Below are 17,681 nucleotides of genomic sequence, written 5' to 3'. Positions count from 1 at the left end.
AATTCCAGTAAACCATTTTAAAATAGTCAATATCATTAAATAGCATGAATACGGCAATAATTTAGCCACAGAAGTTACATATTCAACCTTTTACAGCTCAAATGTTTTTGTATTACAACAAAAATACCCCAAATCTTCACACTTTTACAAAGAAAATGTAACCATGATACATTTTGAGCCCCAAAAATTCCTGTTCTATCTATCATGCATTGAAAGCAGTTCATCTGTTAATATAAAAGGTCAGAGTGGTGTCATGGTTGAGTTTAAAATACTTGGAGGACATTTGTGCATTGGTGTTTTATATTTCACAGCTATAAATAGCCTATGTATGGAAACATTTCCTACAGTATTACTTCAGCACGCGTGAATGAAAGTAAATCCTATTCCATACTAGGGCTACAGTCGACTGAAGAAATTCATGGCTGACTAACCCTAACCCTACCCTAACCCAATCCAGTAGTGACTAAAAATGTGGCGTGGCAAAAGCTACACCCAAACAGTTAAACAGCTGACTTGTTTCTTTTATTGTGTTGTTTTAGATCAATATTGAGATTTAAATTGTCCAAATTATAACAATGAACAACTACATAGCAGACTCAAGTCTTCTTTAAAGTGCCTATATTGAACTATTTTGGATTGATCTTTGTTATGTTGTTTCCTCATACTTGGAGGTGAGTTTTTCTCTCAAACAGAAAACACTGTTCCACCTTGTGAAGTCACTGAGTGGTAATACAGGAAATACTTCACTGTATTTTTAAACTTCATACACTTTCACTAGAATCATTTGTACAATTTCATCCCTGGAATTTCCAATCTCTACTGACCTAAAGGTAAAAGCTATTGCTACTTCATGACATCACAAGGAGCATTTTGATCTTTGGGGATACAGACAACTGAATAATCCAGGATTACCCAAACATGTGTGAATGAAACAAAACACAACTCCAGGGACTTTTATGATGAGGTCACATTTGTGTTCTGTGTAATATAGGACCTTTAAAGCCTAAATACATAAAATAAACTCTTTAAAAGTGTGCATTGTACCTGTGAGAGCGGCGGGCTTGGTGACGGTGCTGTACTGGTTCTGTGTGGAAATGAAGCTGGAGCGGGGGCTGAGGGCCGGACTAGAGAGCAGAGACAGCTCCTCCATGATGACTGCGCTGCTCGGGTGGTTCTTTGGGAGCTCGTTCAGACGCTGCTCCAGAGAGTAACGCAGCAGGTCCAACTTCTGACTGGACTCATTGAACCGGGCCTGGGCCTGGAGGAGAGAGGGGGGTGCATGAGGGACATTACTGTCTATATGTGTGTAGTATTGTATTCATAGACTGTATATGTAAATGGACAGAGCGAATGTGCTAGCTGCTGTGTTGCAAATAGGAAGTGAGCATGGATGTAAAGTGGTTCCTTTGAGCTCTGGTTGCAATTGACTTCTGTGTGACTTGAGTGTGATCTGTACAGTTTGATCTGTACAGTGTGATCTGTACAGTGTGATCTGTACAATGTGATGTGTATAGCATGATGTGTATAGCATGATGTGTATAGCGTGATGTGTATACGGGACAATACCTCTGAATGTGCCTTCTTCTCTGTGACTTTCCCAGTGCCCAGGAGCTTCATGACGTTCTTGGCTCCTTCGGCCACAGCGGATTCAATCCGGGCGTGGTGACACAGCTCCTCCACACGGAGGTCCAGAGGGCTGATGAACGGTTTGTCTGAAGACAAAAAGAAGAGCGGTTCCCAAGTGTGAAGTGAAGTATGAAATGTGTATTAAACATTGCAGAGGGTATAATGAATTAGCATTAAAGGAATCTGGTTACTTATATATTTTTTAATTGAAAGATCAACAAATGTAGAAAATATACAATCAATCATTTCTTGCTAATAATTTTAACTATTTTATCTATAAACAACACTAATTAAATAATTTATTGTGTGAACAAGGCTTTGTAGAAAACATTATTCCTGAATATTATAAATTATTTTATTGCCATGTAGTCTATCATACACCATATTGAACATGACAGTTTGGTTGTGATAGTGAACACTGTGATGGTGAACACTGTGATATGGTGAACACTGTGATAGTGAACACTGTGATGGTGAACACTGTGATGGTGAACACTGTGATGGTGAACACTGTGATGGTGAACACTGTGATGGTGAACACTGTGATGGTGAACACTGTGATGGTGAACACTGTGATGGTGAACACTGTGATGGTGAACACTGTGATGGTGAACACTGTGATGGTGAACACTGTGATGGTGAACACTGTGATGGTGAACACTGTGATGGTGAACAGTGTGATGGTGACAGTGTGATGATGTGATGTGAAACACTGTGATGTGAACACTGTGATGGTGAACACTGTGATGGTGGTGAACACTGTGATGGTGAACACTGTGATGTGAACACTGTGAACACTGTGTGATGTGATGAACACTGTGATGATGTGTGAACACTGTGATGGTGAACACTGTGATGGTGAACACTGTGATGGTGAACACTGTGATGGTGAACACTGTGATGGTGAACACCACATGTGAACACTCACTGTGATGTGATGTGTCAAAGCTCAGCTCGTTGGTCTGAGTAGCTTTAAGGATCTGCATTCGGATAAACTCGATCTTCATTCTACTGTCCTGGAGCATCTGCTGCGCTGTGGCCAGCAGCTTACGGTCCTGAGCACACACACACACACACACACACACACACACACAGAGGTTTACAGTTTAGTACTTATTTATACAGTATGACTCAAGGGAAATCGCTCTGGTTCAGTGTAAGGGGGTGTGCGATATTGACAAAAATAATGCCTTAACACTCTTAACACATAGGATTCTGATAATTCAGACAATACTATGCAGTACCAAAATATGCCCAAAAACCTATTAGCTGAACTCAAAAAACAAAACAAATGTAAAAGTAAAGTAAAATGATTTGGAAAAAATGTAGAAATTAAACAACCTTTTACTTCAGCAGTGAATCAGTATTATGGAGTAAGAATGAACGCTCTACTGTGCATGTCTCCTGCAGAAAGAGTCTCTGTCCTTTCTGTATCATGTCAGTGTCTTGTAGGATTTCAGCAGATTTCAGGCTCTCCCAAGGGCGGGGCTAGGTGTATGGATCAGGATAACGCATACGGGTCATTAAGACAGATCCCACTCATTAATAACTTATTTTATCACATGGTTCTGACAGCATGGCGAGCTAACGTTATAACTTCATGTTAAGCACACAGACAGTGGCGCTTTCTGCACTCACATCCGCTGTGCTGATAAACAAATAATCCGTCCATATGCAATTTTTACTCAGGTCGAACCATTTCAGCAGTTCATGTTCATCATAATTTTCACCTCGATGAGTTTTTAAAAGTTTTGCCATCACAGTAACGCTAACAACAACTAGCATGCTAAAAACACACATACAGTCCATTGAGATGTTTTATATGCTTTATAAACAGATGCAGACAGAACAAAGCAGCCTCAATTTAACCGTAAGAGCTGCATTGACAGTACATCTGTACTGGGGCAAAACAAATGTCACTTATTACATCAATAATGACCCCTTAGCCCTATTGAACTTAAACACCCCTCGATGATAATTATGTAGTTATTTGTTACGCACACCGTGTAAACAACAGCCCCATGCCCTTATATGGAAGTGAAGTCCAAGTGAGCACATGGAAAAGTGCATTCATAGAAAGCAGAGGAATGTCATTGTGTTGTGTCCGAGCGGCCCTTTAAAGCCTATCAGCAGCATTCCATGACATACGGAAGCCCGCGTCCAGTCGGCATTTCCTCCCGACGCGCTCCCTCGCCTGTCCGAGTCAAAAGGGTATTAATACTTTGGTGGTGACATCACGCTTGGGGGGTGTTCAACATGTAGGTGTATGATGGAATGTTCAGCGGGTACCATGGTGACACAACATACACACACATTAACAAACAGTGCCAAAAATGAAATATATTGCTGGCACCGTTTTCAATTTTATTTAATTTAAACACATTTTCAGGAGCCTGCGATCAATACAAGCGTTCATGGTCCTGTTTAGGAGTTAGATTTTAAACAAAAATGATGAGAGTGACTGAGAGCTTGTAATTGTAATGTTATTTGACAGGGACGAATCAGTTCACAGAGTTCAGATAAATCAGTTGTTTATGATCAGATTATGTTAAAACAAAGATCAGATTAAAGTCGAATTTGAGTAACAGAGCTTCAGATGGTTCAGACGGTCTTGGACAACCAAAATCTGTATGAGTCGGTTAATTATTTTATTTAGGTCATAAGGATTTATATGGGACAACAACAGAAAGGAGAGGAAGTTTTTGATCATCATGCATTTGCTGTGTGGGAGCATGGCTGACATAGGCCTGTGAGCTGAGCACTGGACAGAATCGTACTGTTAACTGCAATGAGGGTCCAAATAGGGCCTGGGAGAGATTGCTAAATTACTCAAACATGCATGGATGACATATAAAATCTCTTCAGGCATGTTTCTGATGAGGGAACATCACAACATGGCAGAAAAAGCTCCAGAAAGTTGATTTTGCTTAATACCCCGTCTTTACTACCTCTTTGTTTGGAGTTTACTGGACACACTGACCTCTCCTCAAAGTCATGTGGCAGAGCAAAGCGCGCAGCCAAATCACACTTCAGCCTCCACAGCTCTGCCTTTGATTTCAAACTTTATTACACCCGGAAAGTACCCTGCGTGTCAGAAGAGCCCTGAAGGGAAATGAGATCAACCGGAGTTTAAAAACCGTTACAAAGTGAATGCAACAGGTTCTGATTTGAGCTCAAGGTGCCGATGTAGGACACAAACTCTCCAGAGGTGTTCATGGAATCCTGTTGACATCTTTAAACACGGGGTACTGTGCAAAATTGACTTTATGGAGCTTTCTGTGATGTTATAATCTTGTTTCCTCATCAGAAACATGCCTGAAGAGGTTTTAAATGTCATGATTAGGGCTGGGTATCATTAAGAAGTTGCCGAGACGATACGTAGGCCATGATACGATACATATCTCAATACAGTGCACCTTCGATTTAATACAGTATATTTCAAATCGATTCAATATTCAATTCAATAAAAATAAAGTCTAAATCATGGCTGTGACATTAAAAGTCTTTGTTAAACCACTTCTTGTGAAAATTTCATATGAAACACAAACATTTTAATTATCAAAACAGTGAAAATGTCAAACATGTTGCATAAATGAGTTTCCTTCCTCTAAACAAACAACAAAACTGTAGAGCTGTAATAAAATCAATGAGTAAAATATACTTAAAAAAATACTCTTATATATATATCAATACAGCAGCCCATGATATCAATACTCTATCATCACATTAAACAATACGACATATCAATATTTCAATATTTTTGCACACCCCTAGTCAGCATCCATGCGTGTTTGAGTAATTTAGCGATCTTTCCCAGGCCCTATTTGAACCCTCCTTTTGGTTAGCAGTACGATTCTGTCCGAAAGCTCAGCCCACAAGGCAATTCTCCATAAATATACAAAAGCATGATGCAAAACAATGCGCTACAACTTCACAAACCGGATGCGATGTGCGGTAGTTTCATTAGCGAAAAGCTCTGAAGGGGGAGTAAGGGAGCAGAGAATAAAGGGAGGGGGGACTCAGACACGAAAATGCAAAAATGTTTTTGTCTCAGTACAGATCTATTGTAGCTCTTGATGTAGAAATAAGTCGGCTGTCTGCATCAAATTATACAGAGTTTTACTGTCCAAAAATCAGAAAGTGCACTGTTAGGATGCTAGAAGTTGTTGTCTGAAAGTTTTGAAAAGCATTTATAAAGTCATTGTGGTGAAGATTATGGTAAGCGAGGAATAACTTTGGAAATGTTGTTGCTCTGTCTGGAACGTTTCACAGTGTGGCATTAAAACAAACCAGGCCAAGTTACAGTTCAGATCTGTGGGAAGGCGACCCTGCTCACAGTCAGAATGCCTGTTTTTCGAAGTATTTTTGAGCTGTGAAACCACCTGTAATTAAATAAATATAAGGTAGATTGTGAAACATTCCAATCAGAGCAATGCCTGTAAAGTTACACAATACACCTTTAAGTAAAAGATCAGGTAGCGCGCAGGTTGCCTCAGGTACTTGAGGGTTGCCGCTTCTTCTGCGTTGGCACAGGATGTTTTGAAAGGAGTTTGAAAGGATCATTTGCATTTGATTGCAGTTAATCTCGCAGCCCTAATTTGCTTACAGAAACGATGTCTGTGGAACAAAGACATGCTGGGAAATGGATCGTGGTCCAAGTTCAATAAATAAAATAAAACTGCAAACAGGCCTTCGCAATTAATCAATATTTAATCACGATCCAGTCATTTATAACTGTCAATGATCTGCTCGGGTCTTTTGAATGGAGAGGTCCACAGCCGATCCTCTGTCAGTAAAACAAGCTGATTCGGAGCAGGGCTGAGACTTTGAAGGAACTATTTTTTGTGTAAAATGTAGGTATGTAACAATAACCGAAATATCATAATTCTAGTTAATCTCACAATAATATCGAGGGCCATCACAATATATTACACTGTAACAATGAATTTAAGCAGAGGGAACTACATAGACCATGATGCTTTGCTCTGTTTAAATGCAGACTACATGAAGAAATACCCGTTCTTAAGCTCTTTTAAATGTTAGGTTTTCGGATTATGACAGAACCACAGACAATCCTCTGTCAGTAAAAGAAGTTGCAGAGTTAGCAGAGTTGAGAACTACTTTTTGTGTAAAATGTAGGGATGTAACAATAACCCAAATATCGTAATATCGTATCATCAAAAGTCTCACAATAATGCCGTTATATTAGGTCTTTGGATTATGACAGAACCAAAGTCTTGTCAAGGCTTTTTGTTTTCACATAAATCCAATAAAATGCAATGTTTTTTTGTTCATTTTTGTCATCATCCAAGAATTTCTTAAAGATTTTTAATATATTCTTGGTCGACAGCTCTACCAACCATTTTTGTAATATAGTACTAACCTTGGCCATACACCAGATGAAAACTTAGAACTTATTGCTTAAAGTGCACTATGCAGTTCTTTGGTTGGGGGTCCATCACCTGCTTGTTTCCATGGAAATGTCACTGCTCTGTCTGGAATGTTCCACAGTATGACATTAAACAGCTCTTCTTTACATTTATTTAATTACACATGGTTTTACAGTTCAAAAATACCTAGAAAAACAGGCATTCTGTCTGTGAGTGAGGTTGTCTCTCCACAAATCTGACCTTTAACTTGGTCTGGTTTGGTCTCCATGAAGATAGAAAGGTTTAATGCCATACTGTGAAACATTTCAGACAAAGGAATAACATCTCCGTGGAGAAAAGCATTTAACAGACCAGAAAAGTGACACAATGCACCTTTAATGCTAGATAGAATTCAAAACTCATGTGTCAGCAACTGCAGTGGTTCCATTTTTGAATGTAGTATTATATTAAACAATGGAATACCAATGACATCAGCACAGAGGATGTAGAACACACTATTAAAGTCTACTACAGACTCAGGGCTGCAGGGCTCAGGGCTGTTATTACTGTGCTGGGACAGGACTTAAATTACAGTTTTGTTTGAGTCACAGAGCTCCAGAGCTGTAAGGGCTTTAGTGAACCAAGTAGGGTTGTAAAAAGTATTGAAAATCAGATAGTAATATAAACTAAAACTAGATACTCAGTTTAGCAGGTATCGATACTGACAAAGTCACATTCACAAGATGTAAGACTATAAAAGAAAGTACTATAATTTAAAAGGTCCTGTTATACACAAACTTGATTCTTGTGAACTTTAATGTTTTGTTTCATTCACACATGTTTGAGTAATTGTTTATTACCTTATTTTTCGGACTATAAATGGCACTTTTTTCATGGTTTGGGTGATTCCTGCGACTTATATTCCGGTGTGACTTATATATTAACATTTTCACACTGAAGCTGCGAGAGGCTCTAGGCTTGTGTGTGAGTATCTGCTGCTCCTGTTACTCCTGTACCACTGTCACTTTGCTCTACTGCACATGTCTCCTGCAGAAACAGCTGTTGTCTCGCTGCAAATATGGAAATATTCAACCAAAACTGTAATCGAGCAGCAGAAAGAAAGTTTGAAGGAAGCGAGAAACTTGTGATTGACTGGTGGAAAGCGAGGATGGAGAAAGCAGCTTCACGGCAACCAGGAGAGTGCACCATGAAACTTTCCTGGAAGTCACTGGATGAACAGACAAATCCTGAACTACAGTGACAATCAAAACTATCCTGTCGGGATTCAGAAAGGCCTGAATAATTCTAACTGGAACTGATGCTGAGTCTGACGACAGCTACACAGAAGAAGAAGCGGCGCTCTGTTTACCTCATGGATCTATGGTTTACCTCTGGAGGTAGTGCAGAAGTGACACCGAGGATGAAGAATTCAATGGATTAAGTGATTTGGAGTGAGATGGAGAGTTATGTGCCACTTATAGTCCGGTGCGACATATATATGTTTTTTCTTCTTTATTACAAATTTTTTGTCTGTTGCAACTTATACTCTGGAGCAACTTATAGTCCGAAAAATACGGTAGTTTGTCTCCATCTCTAAAGCACAAAATGCTCTGTTCCACCTTATGATGTCATGAAGCTGTAGTTTTCAAGTTAACAACTACCTTTTACCTTTAGTACTGTAGAAACCGGCAATTCTAGAACGGAAATAATCCAAATGATTCTAGTGAAGGTGAATAGAGTTTAAAAACACCGTGGAGCACTTCCTGTTTTACCACATGCCATCACAAAGTGGAACAGCGTTGTCAGTTTAGAGAAGAGCTCAGCCTAAATATGTAAGAATTTGTGTGTTAAACGTGTGAATGAAACAAAACACAACTCCAGGTCTGTTTGTGATGAGGAAGTGTAATCTGAGCCATTGAATGTCGAAAATCACATTCTGTTTGTTTTTATTATCTTTGTGGTGTCTATATTGAGTATTGCGTCTATTCCTTAGTACTGAAATCTAGTTTGAAATGTTAGTACCGTGACAACACTAGGACAAAGTGAGCAGGGCATGTGTGAGTGTGCGTCAGCCTCCTCTCCAGTTTCTCCCCCACAGAGCCACAGGTAACACTGAGTCAATGCAACAGAAATGACTACAAACCTGCTTCTGGCCTGGGAACGCGCCGTAAAACACACCACAAAACTTTAACTTCAACTTGTAGACAAACACGCCAGCCTTTTATCTTATTTATCTAGCATTAAGCAATAAACTCTAACAATTACAGACACAAAGCAAACATCTGTTGGAAATTTGAACCTTGAATTAGTGAGAGAAGGACAGACTTAACAATTTGGAATAATAAAAATTTAGTGTATGGCTGGTGTTGGCAGCTAGAGATAAAAGAGATAGACCAGAGTGAGATAGTATTTTTAACCCCCATATTTGATCATTGCCAATATTCAACTAACATTACTTCTTACTTTACATCATAATAACTATAATAAACATATTGGGGGGGCAGATTTTGACCCCGGGGTCACTTCACCGCTGGGTCAAAATCCTATAACACACCGGTACAAAATGGGAATACACTGATCTCTTATAGGTCCATGGTTAAAAAAAAAAAAGGTTGACAGTGAGTTTGTAGTCAATTTAAAATACAGAATATAGGGAAAATAAACATTATAATAATAAAAGTGACCTCTTTGAGACTCAAATATGAACATGTCATCACTTCAATGTAGGGAAATTATTATGTGAATATATGACCTGTGGTATTAAAAGGAAAAAGAACACCCCAGACTGAGCTTTTTGTTGAGTTATCGTTATACAAGAGGAACTGATCACATCCTGTCTACATTTATAGAGATAGTGCAGTCTCTCAAATGCTGATACTTATGGATAAAACCTGCCTTATCTACAAACTAAAGTGGTCATGACCTGAGGTTAACCTAAGGTTATGTACACTCAAATCAAACAGAAAACACACAACAATGTTCTTGTAGAGCAAGAAAAAAAAATGCTGTGGTCCAAAGCAAGAAAATGATCTGCCAAAGACTTTTTGCAGAAACAAAATAAAAAAAAGGTTTGGGACATTGGACATCTGACGGTGTTACACATTTGTTTGTTTTTTTCACTTTTAACGTTACGTCATATACAATAACAGTTAAAAGTTTGGACACACCATCTCAGTCAATGACCTTCTATATTTTATTTACAGAAAACATCAAATACATGAAGTAAAATATATGGAAAGTTAAAGGAGCACTGTGGAACATTTCTAGTGGAGTGTTTGCTTGTGTCCATGGAAATTGTATTGTCTAACCTGTTCCACAGTATAGATTAAACCTGTATCTATCACGGGAAGACAAGCAGGTTACAGCACTATGCAACATTACAGTTCAGATCTGTGGAGAGTCGCCTCTATTCACAGAAGGAATCATTGCGTTTTTGGGCAATAGAAACACCTGTAATGAATAAATGCTAGATGGAACTGTTCAATGTACAGTAATACGTGCGCCAAATGCGGCCCTCAGACAAATTTTTCTTGGCCCACAGTCTTGCATGTGAATTGGCCCAAATTACAGGCATCAATTAGACATTAACTTTTTACGGCAATTTTTTTGAAAATCTCCCTTGATACAATGAATATTGAATATTTAGTATGTGGTTTTGAGGATCTTAGCATGAATAAAGACTGATGATTCATTCTAACGTGTTAAAGATGCACATAGTTCAATTACTTCACTATATTGAGCATCAGTCAACAGCCCTCGATCAGTCCTCTGCTTCATCTGTGTTTACATATGTGGCCCTTGATGAAAAAAGTTTGGACACCCTGTTCTAGGCAAAACAATAACATCTCCATGGAGACAAGCGTGTGATGGACCCTCCAATGGAAAGGTTTCACAATGCACCTTTACATAACATCAACCCTAATACGATTTTTTATATAGAGAAAATATATTCAAATACTAAAAGTAGTCACTCTTTGTTTTGGAGAAAACACACATAGTAGAGTTATTTTTTCTTTTACTTTACTTAAAAAAAAATAATAATAATAAACACTGAATGAGAAGGTGTGTCCAAGATTTGTCTGCTAGTGTAGGTCAGTCTGGTTTAACGTGCAGCAAAGATGAAAAGTCTAAATGTTTACTTATGCAACCACAATATCCTAAGATAACTGAGGAGACTTAAATGTTCTTACAAAGAGATTTGCTCAAACTACAGTGTTAAAATACAATTAATCATGAAATCTTAATAAAGTAAATAATAATGGTTTTAAAAGGATAATTTATACAAGGTAAGGATTTTAGAAGAAATGATGCTGATTTGACTGTAATCTGCAAATCTGCAAATTAACCTTTACATTTTTTGAACCTTGTGTCAATTAAAGTTAGGTGATTTTTTTTTTCCTCCACGGTGACAATATTTGTAAAAATGTAAATATTTCTTCTCATTGTAATTAAAAGCAAATAATAGTACTTATAGACATCCCTAGTTTACAGTCGGGCTTAAGTCGATTAAAAACATGCCCTGCCGCTCCATTATTTTATTTTTACCAGGAATTCTCACTGAGATTCAGAATCCTAAAAAGGGGGTGATTAAAAAGGGGGCGTGGCAGCAACAGTCCTCAAAACTATTACGTATTTCTATGTATCTGACCCAAACTGCACCAACAAGACTCAAGAGACAAGAGAGTTCAGGCAAAAAACTATTTATGCAAAAAAACACTACTGCCTTTTTAACAAATAAATACCAAATAACACCAAATGTTCAGCTAAATCACTCACTAGCTTCTCCTTCTTGCTGCTGTCCCATACACATTTTTATGATCTAAATATAATGATTAGTTGCCAAATACAAATTCTGGTTGATTGAGACACTGTAGACCAATTATTCTTATTATATATTACTAAAGGGACCATATTCTGCTGTTTTCTGATCTCTAGTATAATGTTTCCTCATCAAAAACAGACCTGGAGTTGTGTTTTGTTTCATTCACACATGTTTAACACACAAACCCTGCACATTTAGGCCGAGTTCTTCAAACTAAAAAACACTCCTTTACTAGAATCATTTGGATAATTTCAGCTCTGGAATTGACAATCTGTACTAAACAAAAAGTAAAAGGTAGGTGTTAACTTGAAAACTACAAGGTGCAACAGAATATTTTGAGCTTTGGAAATAGACAGACGAATACTACAGGATTACTCAAACACGTGTGAATGAAACAAAACACAACTCCAGCTTTGTTTTTGATGAGGTACCAATATAATAACCTGCCTGAAAACCTCACAGGAATCTATTTTGTGTAATATTAGACCTTTAAAGGCCTAGATCCTTGGTTTACAGTATAAAAGGTAATACTGCAATGTTGTCACTGACCTTGGAGGAGCCATTGGAGTACATGTGGATCATATTCTCGGCTCCCTGCTTCACTTTGAGCTCGATGTCTATCTGTTTCTTCAGAGCGGCCAGGCGGCTGTTAGTCGTGCACATTCGCGCTTCACTGTTCGGTGTGTCCGGGGTCAAAGGGCAATCTGTGAAGACACAAGAAACAAACGGGTCAATTAAAAAGTTATATCTTAAAAATCCTGTATGGACTCTTGTGAGCTTTAAAAGATGCCCTGTGTAACTTTTTGGTTGGAGGTCCGTCACCTGCTTGTTTCTATGGATACGTCATTGCTCTGTCTGGAATGTTCCACAGCATGTCATCCATTACAGGTGGTTTTATAACTCAAAAATATCTAGAAAAACAGACATTCTGACTGAGAGCGGGGTCGCCTCTCCACTGATCTGACCTGTAACTTGGTCTGGTTTGGTCTCCATGAAGTTAGAAAGGTTTAATATCATTCTGTGACACATTCCAGGCAAAGCAATAACATCTTCATGAAGAAAAGCATTTGACAGACCCTCCACCAGAAAAGACCCCCTATTGTGTAACTTTTCTGGTACAAAATGTTGAAATATCGATATCGTATCGTTTGATGTGATGATACAGTATCGATTTTTGTTACAGCTGCAGTTTTGGTGCTTGTTTAGTGGAAGGAAACTTATTTATGCAACACATTTGACATTTTCACAGTTTTGATGATTAAAATGTTTGTGTTTCATATGAACTTTGCACCATAAGTTGTACAACAAAGACTTTTAGGATCACAGCCATGATTAAGACATTATTTTTTATTGGATCGTATCGAACTGATTTGAAATATATCGTAATGAATTGTATCAAATCCTATGCTCACTGTATCGAAATATGTATTGTATCGGCAACTTCTGAATGATCCCCAGCCCTATTACACAATACACTTACACAAAGAAAAAAAAAAACTTTTCATAAGGTGTAAATAAATTCACAACCAAGCTGAATAGAGATTAGGGATGGGACAAAACTCAGACAATATTACTACTGATCAACAAGGGAAATGACTTGGACACAGTAGCTCAGACTAGGGATGGGTATTCAATGAAATTTTCTTAATCGATCGTCGGAAGAATTAACGATCGATTATCGATTAATCATTAACATTTTTATATTAAAATGATCATCATTATTATTACTATCTGCACTACTAATCTGCATAAATAAATTCAACTTTACGAACATATAAACATAAACACTCTAGAGCCACATCAGCTTGTTTGACATTATAATGTGTTTAATTCAGTTTTGCGCAACTCTCACAGAAACAAAACTTAAAAACGCATTGCTAATTTGCAAAAACCAAGCGAAGAAAAAACTACAGCTCTTGTGGTTCTGATGTGGTTCAAGTTCTGTCGGATTAAAAGACATGACTCAGTGGAATACAGGTTAGTGTGACCAGATTTGTGTTTGTCAAAACCAGGACACCGTACGGGGGGAGGGAGGTGGAGACTCGTCATCCACATTGAGCGACTCTCACCTGGTAAAACCTTTTCCCACTGGACACAGAAACATATGTACCTGCTTTATACACTGTGCACATGGACTCACACTTGTCCCAAATGCAACGGAAAGCGTGGAATTTCTTGTACAAATCATTGTTAAATACGCAGTTGTGCTTCGGTACGTTGCAGGCTGACCGAATGTTTCTGTTTGCCGTTTCCTTCTGAGTGCAGAGAGACACATGTACAGACCAGTGTTTGGTCACGCTACGCACAGCAACCTACATTCGGTTTGTCGATTAAAATTAACTTAATCGATGAAATTCTTAATGAACAATTATCAATTAATCAACTAATCATGCCCCATCCCTTGCTCAGACATCACAATATAATATGATAACAAAGAGAAAGGCATAATTATATCAGTATATTTCTATAATTATATGTACAAGTAAAAATACAATACAGAATGAAGTAATAAAAATATCTCAGGTGTACAAGATCTGGTACCACAAGATCATGTGAGACAAAACAGAAAAACTACCAAGGTGGAACTTTTGAGCTTTGGAGATGTAGACAGACTAATAATAAAAAGGTGTCAAATGAAACAAAACACAACTGCAGGTATGTTTTTTATGAGCTAACAACATTATAACATGTCTTAAAACTCACAAGAGTCAATTTTACGTAATAAAGGCCATTTAACTGTGGCAAACAAACAGGAATGACATCATGGACAGATCCTAATCCCATTCCTTATTGTCCAGGTTTAGGAAACATTGACTGGCTACAAGTGCTATTTTTGGCCGGCAGCCATTTTAAACCCTTTGTTGTGCTGCTCAACATTTTGACCAATCACCGCCGACCGCTCCACACGGCAACATCAGGAGTCGTGTTTCAGTTAAATCCACTGTTTATCTCATCCAGGTTTGTTGATACTAGACACATCTCCTTTCAAGGGCCCATTTCACTCGATTTTCTGATCTGTTATAACGTTAGGGTTATCATCTCATCACAAACATACCTGGAGTGGTGTTTTGTTTCATTCGCACATGTTTAACACACAAAACCCACATAACAGAATGGTAAATGGTAATAAAAGAAGTGCTCCAATGTGTTAAACTGTAAACTCTAGAATCATGTGGGTGATTTCAGCCTTGGAATTCCCAATTTTGACTAAACAAAAGGCAAAAGGCAGCTGTTAACTTGAAAACTACAACTTCATGACATGACAAGTCGGAACAGAGCATTTTGAGCTTTTGGAGATATAAACAGATAATAGTAAAGAGTTACTCAAACATTCCATTCCATTTTCTTCCGCTTATCCGGAGCCGGGTCGCGGAGGCAGCAGTCTAAGCAGGGACTCCCAGACCTCCCTTTCCACACACACTTCCTCCAGCTCTTCTGGGGGGACCCCAAGGCGTTCCCAGGCCAGCCGAGAAACATAGTCCCTCCAGCGTGTCCTGGGTCTTCCCCGGGGCCTCCTCCCAGTGGAACATGCCCAGAACACCTCCCGAGGGAGGCGTCCAGGAGGCATCCGGAAAAGATGCCCGAGCCACCTCAACTGGCTCCTCTCAAACATGTGTGAATGAAACAAAACTCCAGGTATGTTTTTGAGAAGGAAACCACATTAGATCACAAGAATCACTTTAAAATGGACACAGCTTTTGATTTTGGGCTCAGTTACTGTCTAACATGCTGCCATCGGGTTGCTAGATTAATCACAATCGAATCAAAATCGCAGTTTCAGTAAAAGTAATTAGCAGATCAAGACTCGCAAAGGCTGTAATACCGTAAGTAAGTACCATAATTACATCCACAAACTAAATATTCTGCATAAAAACTGCTAACCCAGTAGTTTAGATCTGTACAAACATGCTCTGAAATGTCATACTTGTATTAGTTTGTCAGTTCAGATTTCAATCTTTTTGTCAATTCTTCTGGATGCGTTTACAATACGAACTTCGAACAGAATGTTATTAGTGATACTTAAAACCTGAAATCTAATCGCGATGCTCGTCGGAAAAATTACAGTTACATATTTTTTCCAACTGCCAAAGTAAAGTGGCAGTGTTTTGTAAAGCTTTTGTTGTTTTACATTTAGATTCAAATCCTTATGCAAACCTGTTTTAAAATACTCAATTTAAAGTGTATATAACAGGTTGGACTCCACATTCTACTAAAACACAGCTAAGATAGTTATATATAAGTTTTTTATCAAAATTTAAAACATTTTTTCTTAATCTGGTAATTTTTTTGTTTAAAATTTTACGTAGTTGGAAATTATGACATCATGCTAGGGAATTCCATAACTGTTACCATAGCAACAATGTGGTAAACTGGGCCAAAACTAAAAATTGATAATAAAAAGATTAGAAAGCACCTTTGTTTTGTTAAAGTATCCGTTTTGTAAGTATAAATTATACCGAACTTTTGGATACAACGCTCCCTGGTGTGATGTCATTGGTGTGTTTTGAGACTATAATTTATATTTACAAAAGCTTTTATCCCTCCAAATTCAGTCAAGTCAAATTTTGTGAATTATCCAAACCTGTCATACACGCTTTAAAGTTGACTCGATAATCTCAGAGTAGCAGAAAATGAGTTAAAGTGTGCTGATTTTCAAAAAGGTGTAACTTTTCTAGTAAGAGTCCAGCATTGTCCTGCTTGTGTCCATGGAGATATGCTGCTTTCCTTGGAATGTTCCACAGTATGGCATTTAATAACAGTTTTTTTTTTTTTTATAAAAAAACACCTTGAAACATTTAACCCTCTCCAGGCAGGTGTTGCAGATTTGTAACAGTTAAATGCCAATTACCTACTGACTCCACATCCATATTTTATGAGCCTTTTTTACTCAGGAGCCTCTTTTCCCATCCATGCTGATAAACGTGGACGATGCAGACTGTGCAAGAATGTCTACACACAAACGGTCTGCCAGAAGTGCAAAGTACTTTTGTGCTTCACAAAGGATAAAAATTGTTTCTTGGAGAACCACACAAAAAAGTGATATTGTTTTGTCACTGTAAAGCTGTTACACTGTGGTTTATGTTTTCATTGTTATGAAAAGTGGTATAAACATAAAGTTAGCATTCATATCATTTTCAGTCTTCAGTGTTAATTTACCACACCGGACCAATGCTGCAAATCTGAAACATCCCAGAACACACTGGATGTGAAGGTCTCCCTCAAAAAAAAACAAACCTCAGGATTGTATATTACTACCCCATATGATCATTTTCCCCAAATAGCAGATTTTTCCTGTTACTACAAATTAATTTGAGCCTGATAGGGTTAAATTTTACCATAATGAGCCCTCCTCTCCACAAATCGAACTTGTAAATTGGCTTGGTGCTGGTCTCCATGGAAACAGATTTTTAGTTTATATTGTGAAAAATTCCAGGCACAGCAACATCATCTCCACCCAGAAAGTTACACAATGCACCTTTAAATAGCCAGCAAAAATACTTCTAAGAGGACAAGAGTTTCTACAATAACCCAGTAATGTTTTCAGCAGTAGTGAAAGGTAACAAAGTACAATACTTAAGGACAAATTTTATGTGTCTGTACTTTATTTGAGTAAATTTACAGTGGATATTTTTACTTTTACTTCACTACATTTGAGAGCAGGTATCTGTACTTTCTACCCCACTACATTTTAGATCTGGGCTGAAAAGTAAAATGTATTTTTCTTAATGTCTGAGATGTGCTGAAATGGCTGAGACTAAATTTTTTTAGCATTTAATTTGAGTTAATGTCCCAACTCTGAGCAAACCAAATAGACAAATACACAAAACAGCTTATGAAAATTGAATCAAATCACTTAAAATCAG

At 37.9% G+C, this 17,681-nt stretch overlaps 1 protein-coding gene across 1 annotated transcript in view; it reads right to left on the bottom strand.

Annotated features, from left to right (window-relative positions):
- Positions 1 to 17,681, bottom strand: part of pkn2a (protein kinase N2a) — a 92,907-nt gene that overhangs the window by 19,147 nt on the left and 56,079 nt on the right. Inside the window, exons 4-7 of the mRNA XM_055151820.1 lie at positions 12,367 to 12,521; positions 2,549 to 2,681; positions 1,567 to 1,712; positions 1,045 to 1,258 (exon numbers count right to left, since the gene is read on the bottom strand). Of these exons, the coding sequence (XP_055007795.1) occupies positions 1,045 to 1,258; positions 1,567 to 1,712; positions 2,549 to 2,681; positions 12,367 to 12,521 (648 nt within the window). The remainder of the gene's footprint in view (positions 1 to 1,044; positions 1,259 to 1,566; positions 1,713 to 2,548; positions 2,682 to 12,366; positions 12,522 to 17,681) is intronic.

The sequence above is a fragment of the Boleophthalmus pectinirostris genome, unplaced genomic scaffold (assembly GCF_026225935.1).
Source record: "Boleophthalmus pectinirostris isolate CB_2022bp ecotype Guang Dong unplaced genomic scaffold, ASM2622593v1 HiC_scaffold_16, whole genome shotgun sequence".
NCBI lineage: Eukaryota > Metazoa > Chordata > Actinopteri > Gobiiformes > Gobiidae > Boleophthalmus > Boleophthalmus pectinirostris.
The sequence above is the reverse complement of the archived record's forward strand: the minus strand, read 5'-3'. Positions and strand labels throughout refer to the sequence as shown.